Source organism: Aquila chrysaetos, chromosome 24 (assembly GCF_900496995.4).
Source record: "Aquila chrysaetos chrysaetos chromosome 24, bAquChr1.4, whole genome shotgun sequence".
Lineage (NCBI taxonomy): Eukaryota > Metazoa > Chordata > Aves > Accipitriformes > Accipitridae > Aquila > Aquila chrysaetos.
In genome coordinates, this window is record NC_044027.1 from 17,374,691 (window position 1) to 17,393,842 (window position 19,152).

General features: G+C 60.0%; 1 protein-coding gene across 2 annotated transcripts in view; it reads left to right on the forward strand.

Annotated features, from left to right (window-relative positions):
- Positions 1–19,152, forward strand: part of NOTCH1 (notch receptor 1) — a 45,111-nt gene that overhangs the window by 20,135 nt on the left and 5,824 nt on the right. Inside the window, exons 4-29 of one of the 2 annotated variants that reach the window (XM_030000497.2) lie at positions 297–635; positions 3,959–4,081; positions 4,256–4,489; positions 4,633–4,788; positions 4,909–5,094; positions 5,553–5,666; positions 6,266–6,379; positions 7,433–7,666; positions 8,001–8,111; positions 8,871–9,063; positions 9,318–9,463; positions 9,866–9,979; positions 10,991–11,110; positions 11,468–11,620; positions 12,081–12,309; positions 12,473–12,674; positions 12,820–12,973; positions 13,213–13,397; positions 13,595–13,727; positions 14,042–14,299; positions 14,410–14,522; positions 15,074–15,645; positions 16,382–16,810; positions 17,610–17,758; positions 18,390–18,606; positions 18,962–19,052. In XM_030000497.2, coding sequence (XP_029856357.1) covers positions 297–635; positions 3,959–4,081; positions 4,256–4,489; positions 4,633–4,788; positions 4,909–5,094; positions 5,553–5,666; positions 6,266–6,379; positions 7,433–7,666; positions 8,001–8,111; positions 8,871–9,063; positions 9,318–9,463; positions 9,866–9,979; positions 10,991–11,110; positions 11,468–11,620; positions 12,081–12,309; positions 12,473–12,674; positions 12,820–12,973; positions 13,213–13,397; positions 13,595–13,727; positions 14,042–14,299; positions 14,410–14,522; positions 15,074–15,645; positions 16,382–16,810; positions 17,610–17,758; positions 18,390–18,606; positions 18,962–19,052 — 5,069 coding nt within the window. The remainder of the gene's footprint in view (positions 1–296; positions 636–3,958; positions 4,082–4,255; positions 4,490–4,632; positions 4,789–4,908; positions 5,095–5,552; positions 5,667–6,265; positions 6,380–7,432; positions 7,667–8,000; positions 8,112–8,870; positions 9,064–9,317; positions 9,464–9,865; positions 9,980–10,990; positions 11,111–11,467; positions 11,621–12,080; positions 12,310–12,472; positions 12,675–12,819; positions 12,974–13,212; positions 13,398–13,594; positions 13,728–14,041; positions 14,300–14,409; positions 14,523–15,073; positions 15,646–16,381; positions 16,811–17,609; positions 17,759–18,389; positions 18,607–18,961; positions 19,053–19,152) is intronic. The other variant, XM_030000498.2, reaches the window with a different exon arrangement.

Below are 19,152 nucleotides of genomic sequence, written 5' to 3' on the forward strand. Positions count from 1 at the left end.
AGTTGCTCCTGGAAAACTCCCGTGGATGGGGAAGGGCGCTGCCTCTGATTTCGGCTTCCTCCGGTGCTGGGGGAAAGGTGGGGGGGACGGTCTGCGAACCCGAGTCGGGGCTTGGGAGGGTCCCTGGCTGAGCGAGCTGCAAGCCTCCTGCACGGGTAAGGGTTTTACGGGGGGGTAGAGGTGGGGGGAAGTAGTTGCAACCCCTGTGAACACAGTCCCAGAGCCGGCTCTGCACCCCAGTGCAAAGGTAGCTCCCACCAGTTTGCATCCTCATCCTCCTTCCCTGCCCTCCCCAGGCAAAACCTGCCAGCAGGCCGACCCCTGCGCCTCCAACCCCTGCGCCAACGGGGGCCAGTGCGTCCCCTTCGAAGCCCACTACATCTGCCGGTGCACCGCCGGCTTCCACGGGGCCAACTGCAAGCAGGACGTGAACGAGTGCAACATCTCGCCGCCCGTCTGCAAGAACGGCGGGAGCTGCACCAACGAGGTGGGCACCTACCAGTGCTCCTGCAAGCCGGCGTACACCGGGCAGAACTGCGAGCATCTCTACGTGCCCTGCAACCCCTCGCCCTGCCAGAACGGAGGGACGTGCCGCCAGATCGGAGACACCACCTACGACTGCACGTGCCTGCCAGGTAGGGGCTGCCTCCGAGGCAGGGGACGGGGATAGAGGACCCTCTCGCAGCCCCTTGGGCCCCCCCCTAAACAAGTAGTGCCCGATCTTCCCCCGAGTTACGGCTCTGGGAGGGACAAAAACGAGCGGCTGTGGGCTCGCTGTGCTGCATGCGTTTGGGAAGACGTTGGGCCGCGATGTCCGAAGAGGAGAGGTCATCTGGGGGCTTTTTATACTTGGTGATTCACCAGAATAGCTCTTCCAAAGAAGTGTTTCAGCAGAGGCCCCTGTGCGGATGCTCATATTCCAGAATAAGAGTGCCTTTTTCCGCTTTAGCTTAATCCACTTCCAGAATGGAATAATTAGCCCGGAATAGCTATTTTGGAAAGTTTCCGAGTGCGAACAGAGTTGGGAGAGGGAGACCCTCTCCGTGCTCACTGCTGCTCCCTCTGGCAAGTGCCGGCGCAGCCCAGCTGAATTAGATCTTCTGAAATGAAGGGCTCTTGCAGGAGAGAGCCTGGCAGGGGCTGTCCCAGGACCTCAGCACCCTATACAGGAGATCAGCACCCTATACAGGAGCTCAGCACCCTGCAAGGGAGCTTGGCACCCTACATGCCAGAGGAAAGAAAAGCGGCTGTGAAAGGGCCCCCCTGACCCCGGCAAGCCCTTTCACTTCTGCCATCGAGCAGCGGTCTGCAGCGCGGTCAGGGCAGGGAGTAGAAGGGGACGAGCGTGGCCCCACGCTTCCCCCCATCCCCGAGCCGGCTGAAGAAATGACATAATGGGGTTTCCTGCCGGCGGGTGGCCAGTACAGCCCAGAACCACGCTGCACCCAGGGCAGACCAGGCTGTGTTTGCTGGAGGGCGAGTGCTGTTTCTGACCTGAGCTAGCCACGCTGGCCGGCTGTGGCAGACGCGGAGGGGAAGCATCCAGCCTCTTCCTTGGAAGGAAGCTGTGGGCAGTGCTAAGCTGCCTGAGAAGTCTCTCGTGGGATTGCTTTCATCTCCTCTGGTCGCCTGTAGCCCCGCAGGGACTGGGGCAGGACGAGGGGTAGGCGGCTTCTCTGCTCTGCACCCTGGGCGGTGCTCGGCATTACCGCAGGGAGCTCCAGCCTCCCTCCGCCGCGGCTCCTGCCCCACCGCCGCTGGGGACGTGGCATCGGGGTGGGGATGGGATCTCCCAGCCAGCACAGACGTACCCGCATCCCGCTGCCAGCCGGGTGCCAGGGGAAGATGCACGATCCCTGTGGGGCGGCATGGGGGAATCTCGCCTTGATCTCTGACACAGGCTCAGAGGTTTAATCCCCTTCCCAAAGCTTTTGGCTGCAATAACTCAGGAGACTCGTTAACCATCCAAAATACACAGGGCCCTGCAGGATCCCCTGCATCCCCTCCATGCCTGCTCCTCCAGGCTGGAGCAAAGCTCCTGTCCTTAGGGTTGGGGCTGACCGGGTGAGCAGCACCAGGGAAGGAAGCCTTTCCTTCTGGGATGAGCCAGTGCAGCTGGGAGCTCCCAGGGGCGATGCTCCGCGGGAGCAGCGCTGAGCCCTGGCAGGGCAGAGCAGCATTGCCACAAGGGACGGGCAGGTGGAGGGGGCAGGAGGAGCAGCGCTGGCCCTGCCCTGCCGTTCTGCTGACGAGGCACTTTCCCCAGAGCAGCCCAAGCGTCGGGCACGTCGGGGTGAGGTATGGCCTTGGGGGAGCATCCCTGCTGCGGAGGGGGGGATCGGTGCTTTCACACCCGGCTGCGGCTTCGTGGGCTGCTTCCAGAAGATTTGCATGCTGCACGAGCTGGTTCACCTCCCGCAGGGTGGCACGGCACGGCCCCTGCTCCGGGGGGGGGGACGGGGGGTCCCTCGGCAGCTCCGCCATCCCGCATGGCTCGCTGCAGGAGCTGCATCGGCTTCGGGCGGAGGCAGGAGGGACCGGGGGCTGTTTCTCATGATAAGAGGGTGATTGATACGCTGGTATGCAGCGCAGCAGACCTGAAACAATGTCCGCTTTTCATTCCTGGAGAGGCCTGGCCGTACCGGGTTTCTTCAAGTTAAACTAATCTCGGCTGTTTTATCGTGCCATCGCTGTAGAATGTAACCCTGAGTTTAAAGTAATTGCAGTACTAATTACTCATTCCGATGGTTCAAAATGAGTTAATCCTGGTATCTAGGACATTGCCAGTTATTGCTGTTCAGTCTCAGCCCAGCTGCTTAAAAATGAGGCACAAATCAAAGTTATCTGCTTTGGACTCCTACCAGCAATCGTAAAGAGCTGTTGCTGCTCCTCTTGTGATGGGGCTGAGGCTATGGGGTAGAGGAAAACGTGGCCCTTTGGAGAGGGAGAGAGGGGAAAACCCCCAGTTGGGCCAGGGTCTGGGGTCCCACAGATGATGAACCTGGGCACCCGGTCCCTTCCGATGGAGGCAGAGGTGACGTAGTGAGCTGCCTGGGCGAGGGAGCAGCCTGGTCTGGACCTGCAAAACGCCTTGGGGAGTTTGGGGGAGCTGCAGGTGCGCGCCAGCACCGCGGGGAGCTGCCGCGGGCTGGCATTGCCATCCCGACCCCGAGCGCCTGGGCGGGCTGGGAAGGCTGACGCCTGACGGCGGCTGGGTCGGGGGCTTTGGGGTCTTAGAGTAAATGCAGCTCTTAACCCATGGGGCTGTTAGAGGAGGATGGGTTGGCTTGGCAGATGCCCGTAGAAGGGCTGGGCCGTTTGATTTCTGCTGCAGATGCCGCAGGGAGAGGCCAGGGGCGGCGCGGTTTCCATGCGTGCCGCACTATTAGGTGGAGGCGATAAGATAAACCCGAGCAGCCGGGCTCACGGCGCGAGAGGTGGGCTGGGATTAGCGCAGCGCAGCATGGGGCGGTGGTTCCCCCTGCCAGGGACTTGGATCCCCCTCCGGGGGAAGCGCTGCTGCTGAGGCTCTTTACATGTGAAATTAAAAGCCGGTGAGTCAGCACCGGGTGCCGCAAGCCTTTGTGGGAGCAGCCCTGGTTCATCCTGGCTTGCCGTGGAGCCGGATCCTCCGACGCTCGGGGCGAGCGTCTCCAGACCCGGGGGCTTTAGCAGGTGAGCCCCACGCCGGGGACGTCCCGTCTGCCCTGCGTGGAGGAAGCCACCACCAGGCTCCGGCGATGGTACCCTGGCAGGGAAACCTGCGCGGCAGAACCAAACCCCGGCAGAGGCGGGACGGGGCTGGGGATGAAACCGGGCGGCTGGGCTGGGAGCAGCTGGTGCACGCTCGGCACCCGATAACAAGTAACCTGCCGTCGGCGGGGGGCTGGCGGGGGGCTGAGGCAGTGGCACGGCCGGTTGGTCAGTTGGCATCATGGCAGACGTCACCTCTGCGCAGGGTTTACGGGCCAGAACTGTGAGGAGAACATCAATGACTGTCCAGGCAACAACTGCAAGAATGGTGGCACCTGCGTGGACGGCGTCAACACCTACAACTGCCAGTGCCCACCCGAGTGGACAGGTAATGCCGCTGCCGACAGCAGGGGTGGCACGGGGCTGGGTTGGGAGGATGGATCCTTCCCCGGGACGTGCTGGGGACCGGGTGGGGAGAGCCGTCCTGCTTTGCAGCGATGCTCGTGGAGCCTGCGGGAGCTGGGCAGCGCCAGCCTCATGCAGGTGCCCTGTCCCCTGGCAGGTCAGTACTGCACCGAGGACGTGGACGAGTGCCAGCTGATGCCCAACGCCTGCCAGAACGGGGGCACCTGTCACAACAACCACGGCGGCTACAACTGCGTCTGCGTCAACGGTTGGACGGGCGAGAGCTGCAGCGAGAACATCGACGACTGCGCCACCGCCGTCTGCTTCAACGGGGCCACCTGCCACGATCGCGTCGCCTCCTTCTACTGCGAGTGCCCCCACGGCCGCACAGGTGAGGTCCTGTCCCATCTCGCCCCCTGCTCTCAGTGCAGGGTGGCAGCTCCCTGCACGTCCCCCGGCTCCTAGCTGAGGTCTTGGTGCGTGATGACTTACGCGCCCATCGCCCTTGACGTGCACCTGCCTTTTGCTGCCCAGGTTTGCTGTGCCACCTCGATGACGCCTGCATCAGCAACCCCTGCAACGAGGGCTCCAACTGCGACACCAACCCTGTCAACGGCAAAGCCATCTGCACGTGTCCTTCGGGGTACATGGGGCCAGCCTGCAACCAGGACGTGGACGAGTGCTCGCTGGGTGAGCGCAGGGGCTGAGCTCGTGCGGGTGGCAGAGGAGCAGCTGGGCAAAGCGCCGGTGCAGCCGGGAGCTCACGTGCAGCCGGGATTGTGTCCTGTGAGCCGCGCTTGTGTGTTGCAGGAGCCAACCCTTGCGAGCACGCGGGGAAATGCATCAACACCCAGGGGTCCTTCCAGTGCCAGTGTCTGCAGGGCTACTCGGGCCCTCGCTGCGAGATCGACGTCAACGAGTGCCTCTCCAACCCCTGCCAGAACGATGCCACCTGCCTGGACCAGATCGGGGAGTTCCAGTGCATCTGCATGCCCGGTGGGTGGGCAGCCCTGCGGACCCCTGCCCCGGTGCTGGGTGTGGGCGGCGGGAGGGCTCCGGGTGCCCCTGAGCTTCAGCTCGGTGTCGGTTTGGGTGAGGAGCTACAGGAGGCTCGTGTGCCTGGGGACAGCACTGAAAAGAAAGAGCTTGGTAAAGATTGCACGGTCTGCTGCAGCGGTGGGGGGACGGGAGGTGAGAGTCGGGCACCATCAGCCCTGCTCTGGACTCGTCCTCTTGCCGACCTTGCTGGCTTGGATCAAGCCAAGGGCGGGGAGATCCGGGGTAGACAACCACGGAGCAGCCAGTGCATCAGGTCCTACTACCTGTAGCACAGCTCCTGAGCTGCCTTTATAAAGACGGGGGGGAACCAAACGCGCCCTGGCATAACCTGCCCATCCTGCACGTTGTGCCAGCTCCGTGCTGTGGCGCTGACAGTGTGCCGGGTCTCTCCACAGGTTACGAGGGGGTTTACTGCGAGATCAACACGGACGAGTGTGCCAGCAGCCCCTGCCTGCACAACGGCGACTGCCTCGACAAGATCAACGAATTCCACTGCGAGTGCCCCACTGGTACGTGGCATCCGTCCCACTGCCGTCGCGGCGGAAACAAAGCCATGATGCATCCCAGCTTGAGCCGGGAAGGAGCCGAAAATGGGCTCCTTAAATTTTGGAGCCCCCCAAAATGGGGAGAGTGGGCTGGGCACCTCTCGGTGCTTTTGGTGGGGGGTTCCCCCATTGCGGTGAGGGGCTGAGCTCCGCGCAGGCAATGCTGCTCCGGGTCCGGCCCATGGGAGAGGGGAAGGAGGATTAAACCCCACGGCTTTGCACTTGAAAAGGCCCCTCTTTGGGAAGGAGAGCCGGGGGCCGGGGGGGCCGCACCAGCAGCTTTGAATGCGGTGTCAAAGTCACGGGGTGGAGCGGAGAATGGGGAGACGGTTAATCTGTGAAAGGAGGTTTTGAAGTTCAGAGACTTTGCTCCTCTAGAGATGTAAATAAGATGCTCTCAATGGCGGGTCGCAGCCCCGCATTCAGGGCCCCCAGCAGCCATCCCCATGGAAACCCGGCGCCCCGGCCGGGACGCGGGGGGCCCGGTGGGATCCGCCCGGCGGCGGGGGGAGGCTGGTGGGTCCAGTCGCTGCGCGGGGACGTGACTTCTCCCTCCGTTCCAGGCTTCAACGGGCACCTGTGCCAGTTTGACATCGACGAGTGCGCCAGCACCCCCTGCAAGAACGGTGCCAAGTGCGTGGACGGTCCCAACACCTACAGCTGCGAGTGCACTGAAGGTGAGGGGTCCCCATGTACCGGGGGGCTCCAGGGGTCCCACCCCACCGGCCACGAACAACCCACCTTCTGCCCCGTGATGCGCCATAAAACCACGTTGCCAAATTATGAACAAGTGCCCGCCTCCCCAAGCACCTGCCTCGGGGGGGTGTCTCCGAACCCCCCCGGCAGCGGGGTCGGTCCCTGCCGCTGTGACTCCCACGGGGCAGGACTGTCCCTTTCCCAGGCGTCGGCGGAGCGAGTCGAGCCCTGCCGCCCGCCGGGCCCGGAGCCGGGCATAACGAGCCCAGCGCTCATTAGGTGTGGCCCCGCAGCAGCCGTCCCACCGTGCTCCCTGCCTCGGCGGCGGGCGGCAGCGAGGGGGAAGGCAGGAAGGAAGGAATAAAGCTGCCTCTATGGGGACGCAAGGTGCAGGGCTGCGGGGGCTCGCCGACCGAAACCCAAGGAGCGGTTGCACAAAATGATGACTTGAGCCCTGGTGGCAAACAGTGGCTCTTTTGTGGAGCAGCTCCCGCCAGAAATCTTCCAGCTGAATGGCCTCTAATTAGTGTCTTGCTAATGCCAAGCCCCGATGAAAAGCTGCTATGTGGGCTTGGCGGGGTCTAGTCAAAGCTGTACTTTGTCCTCAGCTCTCCACCCCCAAACCCGGCGGGGAGGGAGCTGGCCAGGAGAATAGGATCTGCCGGGGGGGTTATTATTCGGGGGTGCCTGTGGCCGGCCCCCCCGCACGCTCCGGGACGAGCCGCGGGCGAGCGCGGGGCCCCGCTCCTGAGCCGAGGCGGCTTTAATGCAGGTCATTGTGCGCCCCGGGACAAAGCCCGCAAGCCGGGGTCTGACCAGCCCTGCCGCCGGCGTGCCAGGGTGCTCCCTTGCCTGCACCCCGTTCCCGGGGGTCCCGGGGCTCGCGGTGGGGTAGGTGGGCAGGTCAGGCCACCCCGGTGCACTGCCTCACACCTGGCCGGGGTGGGAAGCAGCGTCCCCCGTCCTGACCCCGCATCCTCCATCCTCACCCCATGTCCCCCATCCCGACCCTGTGTCCCCCCCGCTGGTGGCAGGTTTCTCGGGTGCTCACTGTGAGATCGACATCAATGAGTGCAACCCCGACCCGTGCCACTACGGGACCTGCAAGGACAGCATCGCCGCCTTCACCTGCCTCTGCCAGCCCGGCTACACGGGCCACCGCTGCGACATCAACATCAACGAGTGCCAGAGCCAGCCCTGCAAAAACGGAGGGACCTGCCAGGACAGGAACAACGCCTACAACTGCCTCTGCCTCAAAGGGACCACGGGTGAGCGGGAGGAACCCCCCGGGGGCTCCACGCAGGTCGGCCGTGCCGGTGCGGCACCCCATTCCCGTCCCCATCCCCAGGCGGGTTGGCCCTGGGCCACCGCCATCAGCCAGCCCGGTGCCGGGGCCGGCCCGGGGTGTCTTCGGTGAGGGCGAGTTCTCCCGGTTTGGTGCCCGGCTTTCGCAGGAACCGCGCCCCAGCCGGGAGCCGGGGAGCCGCTGGTGGTGGAGGCACTTTGTTGTGGAGCGGCGGCAGCAGTCAGTGCCGGCGGGCTTCGTTTTTGCCTCGTCAGCGGGGCCGGGGACCCCCTTAACGGCACCGCTCTCCTCCCCAGGTCCCAACTGCGAGATCAACCTGGACGACTGCGCCAGCAACCCCTGCGACTACGGCAAGTGCATCGACAAGATCAACGGCTACGAGTGCACCTGCGAGACGGGGTACACAGGTGAGAGCAGGGCATGGCGGCCACCGTGGCACCCCGGGGACCTGGTCCGGATCCAGCCCGGCGCCGGGGAGCCCTGGGATGTCCCCTGTGCCCGCGGCAGTGCGGGGACGCCTGCGGCTGGTGGTGGCCCCGCGCAGCCCGGGCGAGGGTGCAGCGAGGAGGGGAGATGCTGCCATCCCGCTCGCCGGAGGTTTTGCACCCTCCAGTGCTCCTGCTTGTTCAGGAGGGTGACCCTGGCTCAGGCCGAAATCAAAGGGGCGTCTGGTGCCGCGAATTCGACTCCTGCTGCGCCCACTCCCATGGGTATCAGGTTGCCGCCTTGTCCGACTGGTTTGTTTGATCGCTGCTGGAAATGGCGGAGGGCTTTGATGGGAGCAGCCCCCACCTCTCCCCACTCGCGCGGCCCCTTGTCCTCCCGCTCGCAGGGAGCCACAATAAAGCCTGGCTTTGTCAGCCGCGGCAGGTAGGGTTACAGGCTGAAACCAGCTCCCTTCGTTATTCCCTCCTGGACCAAACGAGCCCAGGGCACAGCCTCTTCCCAGTCATGTTTAATTAAGCCAGGTGGGCGATGCAGGGTGTGAAGTCACCCTACCCGGAGAGCAGCCCGCTCCTACGCAGGCGGCACGCGTGTGGCTGGAGATTTGAGCCTCCGGCAGCCGTTCCCCGGGTGGCTGGAGGGGGACCTGCCCAGTGGGTGCTCCCCGGGAGGTGGCGTGCACCCACCGTGGGGTAACAATTCCTCACCTCCCGCTTTCCCAGGGCACATGTGCAACATCAACATCGACGAGTGCTCCAGCAACCCTTGCCACAACGGGGGCACGTGCAAGGATGGCATCAACGGCTTCACCTGCCTCTGCCCCGAGGGCTTCCACGACCCCAAGTGCCTGTCCGAAGTGAATGAGTGCAACAGCAACCCCTGCATCCATGGGAAATGCCACGATGGGTTGAACGGGTAGGCTGAGGGTGCGGGGGCTGCTGGGGGGCTGCTGGGACCAAAGGGCCACCCAGCAAAGTCGGGGTTAGAGGCAGGGCAAACAGCCATCCCCTGTGCCGGTGCTCATCCATGCTCTGTGCTAGTGCCGGGGGATGTTTCCCTGCAGGGGCACAATTAAGAGCCGGGGTTTGCTGGGTAAATGACGGCTGGTGTAGCCAACAGGGCTAGGTCGGACCAGATCCTGTGCCTTATGCCCCAATTTTTCCCCAAAGCTACAGGTGTGACTGCGACCCAGGCTGGAGTGGGACAAACTGCGACATTAACAATAATGAGTGTGAATCCAATCCCTGCATGAACGGTGGCACCTGCAAGGACATGACCAGTGGCTACATCTGCACCTGCAGGGAGGGCTTCAGCGGTAAGGGCGCAGCCAGGGACACTGCCCTGTCCCCCCCGTGCTCGGCGGGAGCTGTGGGTGGGCATCCCCGTGATGCCAGATGGGCTGGAGGCTTTGCGGTGGGGATGGCGGAGACCCCAGGTCTGGTTGGGCGTTAGAATCATAGAATTGTTTGGGTTGGAAAAGACCTTTAAGATCATCAAGTCCAACCGTCATGTGGCAGTACAACCAGATGTGGCAGTGCAGCCAGCCTGGGGACCTTCAGCAGAATTTGGGCACCCATGGCTGGAGCTGAGAGCAGGAGGCTCTGCCAGGGTGATGGGTGGGCCATTGCGATTGTCACCACGTCCCCGCTGTACCCTCAGCCCGCTCCCACCAGCACACCTCCATCACAGCCGCTTTTATCTATTTTTCTTAACACAGGACCCAACTGCCAGACCAATATCAACGAATGTGCTTCCAACCCCTGCCTGAACCAGGGCACGTGCATCGACGATGTCGCCGGCTACACCTGCAACTGCCTCCTGCCCTACACAGGTGAGGGGGAGCACCCCGTGCCCCCCAGGCCCCCACTGGGGCTCTGCGGGGCTGCCGCTTCGGGTGTGACAGCAAATCGGTCCCTCTGCGTGTACAACGAGCCGGCACCAAGCGTAGAGGCTTCCCTCGCGCTGCTCTGCCGTGGGGCTGCCCATGGCCGTGGCTCCACCTCCCCGTGCCACGGCACAGCTGGAGGAAATCTGGAGGAGCTTTGGGAACCAGCCAGCCAGAGCTTCCTCCCTCCTCCTCCTCCTCCTCCTCCTCCTCCTGGAGGGCACCGAGGCGGTGGCTTGGCCGCAGCCAGCACCCGAGGCAGCAGCACCAGGCAGCTGCCCCACTCGCAGCCCATCGCCCTGGGGGGGTCGGCGCTGCCGGTGGCCCCGTTCTTCTGCCCTGATGCTCGCGCTGGGAAAAGCGAGCCGAGGCCGAGGGGCTGGGGGATTCTGCTGAGCCAATTCCTGTTTGCCGGCCTCCTGCTTCCGCTCGCGCAGAGCCGCAGCCGGTGCACAATTGCAGGAAGCCGTGAGCTGTTTCCTGCCCTCGGCAGTGGCCATAGAAACCCCTGGGGGGACGGGGACGGGGCAGGCGGGGAGGGGAAGGCTCTGGAAAATAGCAAAGGCCAGTTCGGGAGATACTGGCTGACAGGGAAGATAAGGGTTCGGAGGGAACGTGTCCCTCGGCTGGACGTAAACAGGAAAAGCGGCTGAGAGGGACCGGGGCGGGGAGTGCAAGGGAGGAAAGACACCCCGAGCGGCGCTTCCCTGCCAAAGGAAGTGTGCAGCGCTTTAACGCAACCCAGATTGCCAGGGCTTAAAGGATTCGTGGGGGGCCCGGGGTCACGGGGGACCGGGAATGGAGGAGATGGCCCCAGCTGGGCTGCCCGGGGGCAGTGGGGAAGCCCAGAGCCTGTGCCAGGGCTGGCAGCAGCCCAGGGCAGGGGACGGGGGTATCAGGGTCTTGGGCCAGCCGTCGTTTCAGACCGGGTGTCAGCGGGTGCTTGTGCCTGTGCAGGAGCCACCTGCGAGGACGTGCTGGCCCCCTGCGCTGGCGGCCCGTGCAAGAACGGTGGCGAGTGCCGGGAGTCGGAAGACTACGAGAGCTTCTCCTGCAGTTGCCCATCCGGCTGGCAAGGTAGGGGCATGGCCCGTCTGGGGGTTCAGCACACCCCGCGCTTCTCGGCTGCTCAGGGAGTGAAAGACGGAGAGGAGGGAGGGTGGCCAGGGACCGGCAGCGGGCAGGTGGCTGCCTGCGTGCCCTGCCAGACGGCAGCAGCCCTGCACAGTGCCCGGCCCTGGGGAGGGTCCTGACCTGCCCCACGGCTCAGCAGGGTGGATGCGATGCAGCCGTCACCCGCACCCCTTGGTGAGGGCGGTTTGCTGCGAGGGCTCCCGCCCTGGTGCGAGCGGTGCCCAAGACATCATCGTCGTCCCCGGGGGCTTTCGCCAGCGCCTCCAGCCCACGTGGTCCCCTTCCCGCTCTGTCCCGCAGGTCAGACCTGCGAGATTGACATCAACGAATGCGTGAAGAGCCCCTGCCGCAATGGGGCCACGTGCCAGAACACCAACGGGAGCTACCGCTGCGCCTGCAGAACCGGCTTCACCGGCCGCAACTGTGACACCGACATCGACGACTGCAAGCCCAGTAAGAGCAGGGGTTGCTCCGTGGACCACGCTCAGCCTGGCCCCGAGCCGTCAGCTTCGTTGCCCTTCCTGGGGCTGGGATTTTCCTTCCCATGCATGGGCGAGCCTCGGCCGCTGCTTTGGCTTGGGCCGTGCTGCCAGCCCTGCCCGGGCTTTTGGGCCGCCTCAAGCACGTCCCGGTTGAGTTGCGTCAGTCCAAGGCCAGATGAGAGCTGGCAGGAAGGAGGCTGGGGGGAGAGAGTGATGGGTGGGCAGCAAGCAAGCGTGTCCCATGTGCCCTCCTTGTGCCCAGTCTCCCGGTGGGGCTGGCCCAGCCTCTGCCTGGTCCACGGGCTCTGTCCCATCCCTCCACGCGGCCAGGGGACATGTGCCAGGACAGTGCTGTGGGGCAGCTCCCGGGCAGGGCTGCTGCACCAGGCCTGGACCCATTGCACCTTCACATGTACGTCCCTCCTCTCCAGATCCGTGCCATAACGGTGGCTCCTGCTCCGATGGCGTCGGCACGTTCTTCTGCGAGTGCCTGGCTGGTTTCCGTGGGCCCAAGTGCGAGGAAGACATCAACGAGTGTGCCAGCAACCCCTGCAAGAATGGTGCCAACTGCACCGACTGCGTCAACAGCTACACCTGCACCTGCCCCTCCGGCTTCAGCGGCATCCACTGCGAGAACAACACGCCTGACTGCACGGAGAGGTACAGCCCCGCGCGGCTCCTGCTGCGGGCGCAGCCTTTGTCAGGGCTGGAGCAAGGGGCTGAGGTCCTTGCGCTGCCCCGTAGCCCTGGGCCAGTTTGTGGGGGCTTTGGCGTGGAGCACGACCAGCGGTGACTCACTGGGATGTGATGTCTGTGTTCCCAGCTCCTGCTTCAATGGTGGGACCTGCGTGGATGGCATCAACACCTTCACCTGCGTCTGTCCGCCCGGTTTCACGGGCAGCTACTGCGAGCATGACATTAACGAGTGCGACTCCAAGCCGTGCCTGAACGGGGGCACGTGTCAGGACAGCTACGGGATGTACAAGTGCACTTGTCCGCAGGGATACACCGGGCTCAACTGCCAGGTAGAGGAGCCTTGGGCCGTCAGCTGCTGACCCCAGCGCCTGTCCGTGCATGCTGGCTGTGGGGATTTGGGGGATCACTGCAGCCTCCACTCCTGCAGAAGCCCTGCTGGGTCCTGACCCCCATCCCTTGCTCTGCTCCCCCCAGAACCTGGTGCGTTGGTGCGATTCCTCTCCCTGCAAAAACGGAGGCAAGTGCTGGCAGACCAACAACCTGTACCGCTGCGAGTGCAACAGCGGATGGACAGGGCTCTACTGCGATGTCCCCAGTGTCTCCTGCGAGGTGGCCGCTAAGCAGCAAGGTCAGTCCCTGCCGTGTGTACGGCCTCACAGGTCTGGGGAGGGGTCTCCAGTTGCCCCCGTGTTGGGCTCTGAGCAGAGACATGCTCAGTTCTCTTGGTGAGGATCTTTGGCACAACCAGAGCGATCTCAAGGATTGCACCCCCCGAGGCTGCGGTCCTGGCTGTGATCCCCAGGACGTGTCCCTGCGGTGCGTGTGTGTCACCGAGGTCCCCGCGTCTCACTCTACTCTCCCCGGCAGGTATCGATGTAGCACATCTCTGCAGGAATTCGGGGCTCTGTGTGGACACCGGCAACACTCACTTCTGCCGCTGCCAGGCCGGCTACACCGGCAGCTACTGCGAGGAGCAGGTGGACGAGTGCTCCCCCAACCCCTGCCAGAATGGAGCCACCTGCACAGACTACCTGGGAGGCTACTCCTGCGAGGTGAGTGCCGCGGGGGACGGAGATGTACAGGGAGAAAGCGCCAGTTACTGCCTTTCTGCTGCCCAAGGAGCTGCCCCAGCTTCAGGCTGGCTCAGTGCCCCTTGAGAGGGTTGAAGGCTGGGGTGCTGGCTGTGCTCCTGCAGCCATGTGGGAATTGAGTGAACCTCTCTGATAGTTCCCCTTTTCCCTCCTTGCAGTGTGTGGCTGGTTATCATGGAGTTAACTGCTCAGAGGAGATCAATGAGTGTTTGTCCCACCCATGCCAGAATGGAGGAACCTGCATCGATCTCATCAATACCTACAAATGCTCCTGCCCCAGAGGAACTCAAGGTAAATTAATTCCCCAGGCTGGGGCATTAGTGGGCTGAGTGCAGATATCCTCGGTATCTGCTCATTAGCTGCTTGGGCTAGCGGAAGCAAATGCAACGGTAGAGGTTTGTGTTTGCCTGCGAGCTTAGCCATCAAGGCCATGCAACCTTGGACGTGAGCTGCGCGGTGCTGCGTGCCTCCTGCCAGCGCGGCGGCTCAGACTGCCATTGAATTGGTCAGGCTCAGCCCCTTCGCAGGGAAGGTTCACACAAGTGACCACCAGGCACCCCGATACTGTTTGATGAGCTGTGTGGGTTGTTCCCCCATTTCTCTAGGGGTGCACTGTGAGATCAATGTGGATGACTGCAGCCCTTTCTTTGATCCTGTCACCCTGGGGCCCAAGTGCTTTAACAATGGCAAGTGCACGGATCGGGTAGGTGGCTACAGCTGCATCTGCCCCCCTGGCTTTGTAGGGGAGCGCTGCGAGGGAGACGTCAACGAGTGCCTGTCCAACCCCTGCGACGCCCGCGGCACCCAGAACTGCGTGCAGCGGGTCAATGACTACAAATGCGAGTGCCGACCTGGCTATGCAGGTGAGCGCTGCGTCCCCCCGCTCCCAGCACCCCATCCTGCAGCCCCCCCAGCCACCCCAAGCATCTCGCATGCCTTCCTCTGCTTCTCACATGCTCCTCTCCCTCGGCAGGCCGTCGCTGCGACACCGTGGTGGACGGCTGTAAAGGCAAACCCTGCAGGAACGGTGGAACGTGCGCGGTTGCCAGCAACACCGGCCGTGGCTTCATCTGCAAATGCCCCCCGGTACGTGCCTGCTCCTCTCCAGCTCTGAGCATGGGATGTTGCACGGGCCCTGCAAGTCAGCCCCTTGCACAGAGGGGCAGTCAGGGGGCCAGTTGAGCCCCTGAGGCTTCCCTGGCTGAGATAGCCAGGGGTAAGCATGGAGGGGAAGATGCTTTACTGTGGCTGCTCGCTGGAGCGAGGTGTATCCGTATATACATACCCTGCTCACTTGCAAGGAGACTGGCTTAGGGTCAGGGAGAAAGAGGTGGCTGAGCCCTGCAGGTATGACGCACAGCTCTGTAGGACAGGCTCTTCCCTGGTTGACCATTATTTGCACCACGTAAAGGTGGAGCAGGCAGCTATGGAGAAGAGCTCCCTTCATTTTGAGGGGGATGCTCTAGCGGGGATTACATTCAGATTATTCTTACCCATCACTAGTTTCAGGGGACGCACCAGAGCCGTGTCCCGATTCACTGGGTTTGTGCCGAGTTTCCCAGAACACACACGTGTGTTAGGCTGCTCGTAGGACAGCGCCAGTGATTCTGATTCCCTCCTTGCTGTCACCTCCCCAGGGCTTCGTGGGTGCCACCTGCGAGAATGACTCCCGCACCTGTGGGAACCTGCACTGCCTGAACGGTGGCACCTGCATTTCCATCCACAAGAGCTCCAAGTGCATGTGCACGCCGGCCTTCACGGGTCCTGAGTGCCAGTACCCGGCCAGCAGCCCCTGCACATCCAACCCCTGCTACAACGGGGGCACCTGCGAGTTCTTCAGCGATGCCTCCCCCTACTACCGCTGCAACTGCCCTGCCAACTTCAACGGCCTCAACTGCCACATCCTTGACTTTGATTTCCAAGGTGGGATCGGGCAGGATATCATCCCACCCAAAATTGAGGAGAAGTGCGAGATCGCAGTTTGCGCGGGGTATGCCGGCAACAAGATCTGCGATGGGAAATGCAATAACCATGCCTGTGGCTGGGATGGGGGTGACTGCTCCCTCAATTTCAACGACCCGTGGAAGAACTGCTCCCAGTCTCTGCAGTGCTGGAAGTACTTCAACGATGGCAAGTGCGACTCTCAGTGCAATAATGCTGGCTGCCTGTACGATGGATTTGACTGCCAGAAATATGAAGGGCAGTGCAAGTAAGTGACTTGCTCATTGACCCTATTGTTTTAAAGCCATGACCTCTGTGCTGATCGTCTTGGGGTATTTTCTGGTTGCATCTGCTGAAGCTCCAAGTGTAGACCTGTTGTTGTTCACTCTCTACGTTCTGTTCTGCTGCCTATGGGGCTGCAACTCAAGCAACCGCATTTCCCTGTCATCTTACTGAGTTTATATACACTTGGAAGCTCTCTGGGTTTGGCTCATTCCAGATGGTTTCCCCATCCTTGCCTGTATCACGCCATAGAAGTGAATTCTCCAACTCACAGTAGTAACACAGTGAGTTTCACTGTAGGGACACCCCAGATAGAAGAGCAGCCAGAAAACATGATGATGTTAACATCCAGGCATTTACCAAACATTGTCTTTGGCAACAGCAGGAACTTAATCCCAGATTCCTGGACAAACTCTGGTCTGAGTAACTTATTCTGTGTTCCCATGTCTTCTCTAAGTCACAGTAATTTGTCCCTTTTTGTGACATCTAAATTGCAACTTACAATTTAATAGCTGCTATCTTTCACCTGCAGAGGTGAATGCTACACAGCGCTGCATGAAACAGTTGCCTTCTATGTAAACTGGTTTAGTGTCTATCAGGATGAAGAATATTTATACAAAAGAGAGGTCCTTGTGGACCACTGCTGCTTTTCTCAGCAGATAGGTAATATGCACAGTACTTGGTCTAATTCATTCTTCTGCCTTTCTTTTTCTTCTGCCCAGCCCTCTGTATGATCAGTACTGCAAAGATCACTTCTCAGATGGTCACTGTGACCAGGGCTGCAATAATTTTGAGTGCGAATGGGATGGTCTGGACTGTGCAAACAACATGCCAGAGAAGCTTGCAGATGGCACACTGGTGGTGGTGGTCCTGATCACTCCCGAGAACCTGAAGAACAACTCTTTCAACTTCCTACGGGAGCTGAGCCGCGTGCTGCACACCAACGTGGTCTTCAAGAAGAACCCCAAGGGAGAGTATATGATCTTTCCATATTACGGCAATGAGGAGGAGCTGAAAAAGCATTACATCAAGAGGTCAACAGAGGACTGGTCAGATATGTCTAGTGCTGTCATCAACAAAGTAAAGAGCAGCCTCTACTCCAGGGCTGGCAGGAGGCAGAAGAGGGAGCTCGATCAGATGGACATCAGAGGGTAAGGGGGACCAGTGGGTTCCTTTTTCACAGAGCAGCATTTGTTTTCTGTGTTGATAATAGTAACACGCTATAAAGGGAAGGATGTAGGCCAGATAATTGTATTTAGACGTTGCTTTCTATGTGAATAGAAACCGGATTTTGCTCTCATGTGGGAAAAGCAAGTGATCGCTCAGCAATCCCTGATACAATGCTGCAGCGACTCTCACGATTGAAGGAGTCCTGTGTATTGTTGGGAGCCAGGGCTAGGCTGGGTGGGACCTGGAAGCAGAGGTTGGCCTGACCGACTGTCTGACTTCAGGAAGTCATTAAGTTAAGCCACAATTTCTCCCTGGGAAATGCTTTCTAGAGCTTTGTTGTAAAACTCAATTACTGCAAACTGTGTTTGGAGATCCTTGGTGTAAACATATAGATCTAACCTTCTCCCTCTCTGTGGGCTCAATCAAAAGCCACTGAAAGCAAAGGAGTTAGAGCACCGAAACAGATCTGAAAAGATCTGAAGACTCCCAAACAGCATTATTTAAGATACTGTAGTGTCTGGGTAATTCTAAAACACTGTGAAGCAGAGACTCCCTTCCATTCCTGTAGATAAGGAGTTAGATTTCACAGTGTTCATTGAGGCAAATCCAATAGACCATGAGTGTGAGCTGGAGGGCTTGGGCCGCAGGGAAGCAAGGAGATGGGTTCCCACCTTCCAGTTCCCACTGATGGGGGGTTAAGGAGGGAAGGGAGATAGGGCTCATCTGTCTGCTCAGTGTGGTCGTTGCTCCGTGTTTCTCATTGACTCTTCTCTCGCACAGATCCATCGTCTACTTGGAAATTGATAACCGCCAGTGCATCCAGTCGTCTTCCCAGTGCTTCCAGAGTGCAACCGATGTAGCGGCGTTCCTGGGTGCCTTGGCCTCCCTTGGCAACCTGAACATACCCTATAAAATAGAAGCCGTTAAAAGTAAGTATGGCTGGTCGGCTGGGGAGGAGAGACAGCCAAAACTTTCCAGCCTTATCCATGTTTAGTTGTCTGTCAGCTGGCTGCATTTGAGCACAGTCTGGTTTTAATAACCTTGCATCGTTTTTGGTTTGGGTTTTTTTTGCTTTAAGTCTGTTCTTAAAAAAATTGCAAAAACAGTTTATTATTTTTGCTTATTCCAGACTTATTTCAAAATCATTATCATGATAAAAGTTATTAAAAAAAAAAAAAAAAGAAAAGAAAAGAAAACCCAACCAGCTCCAATCAATCAGTGACATGCAAGGAGTTGAAGTTTGTATCTTGAAAATCCCCCCTAAATCCTTTTGTCTTAACAGCTCAATGCAAGCGCAATGATTTGAAGTTTGCTAATCCTTTTCCTTAAAGGAGAAAAAAGTGAAGCTGTCTCCTGATGCAGGCTGGCTTGTGCAGCCGAGAATTTGCCGATAGTTTGCAATTCTGATTAATAGCGTATAAAATGACCTTATTTTGGGGGGGCTGATTGAGATCAGACTTAGGTACCTCTATTAACTAATTTTCCTTCATTTCCACTCTGTCACTGGTTTGCTATGCAGCTTAATGTCTCAGCATCTCTTTGTGCCCCACTGTTTTGTAGGTGAAACAGCTGAGCCCACGAAGAACTCCCAGCTGTATCCTATGTACGTGGTGGTGGCTGCGCTGGTCTTGCTTGCTTTCTTTGGAGTGGGAGTACTGGTGTCTCGTAAGCGGCGCAGGGAGCATGGGCAGCTTTGGTTCCCAGAGGGCTTCAAAGTGACAGAGTCGAGCAAGAAGAAGCGACGAGAACCACTTGGGGAGGATTCTGTTGGACTGAAGTGAGTAATTTGCTTACTAACCCATTAAACACAGTGCAGCGGGGCTGCTTGGGGCTCTTCTGAAAGAAACCATCGGAGTTTTGTTCTCTAGTGCATCACATTGGCATAGCGGGGAGGAGAAAAATCAGGTTTCTTAAAGTTCTGCATGGGGAAAGCAGTATTCCCATCTGGAGGAGGTTTTTAAATGCTTCGTGGTCCGTTTGCACTTGGCAAAAAATGAAGGGCAACCTGAGGGGAACCTCCTGGAAATTGCCTTCTTGATTCTTCTTTCAGTTTGTGCATGTAGATAAGCAGAGTCCACCACAGACTAGTTCCTGCAGAGGAGCTAATTTTTTGTACGGTTTGATTTTTAAAGACCCCTCAAAAATGCTTCGGATGGCACGCTGATGGATGACAACCAAAATGAGTGGGGTGATGAGGAGACCTTGGACACCAAGAAGTTCAGGGTAAGCTCACTGCCACATTCCCTTTCTGTGCTGCAAGTAATCACTCGCTGGGTTTTGTCACGGAAGGAGCAGAGCGCTGCGGAAAGCAGCAGAGCAGAGG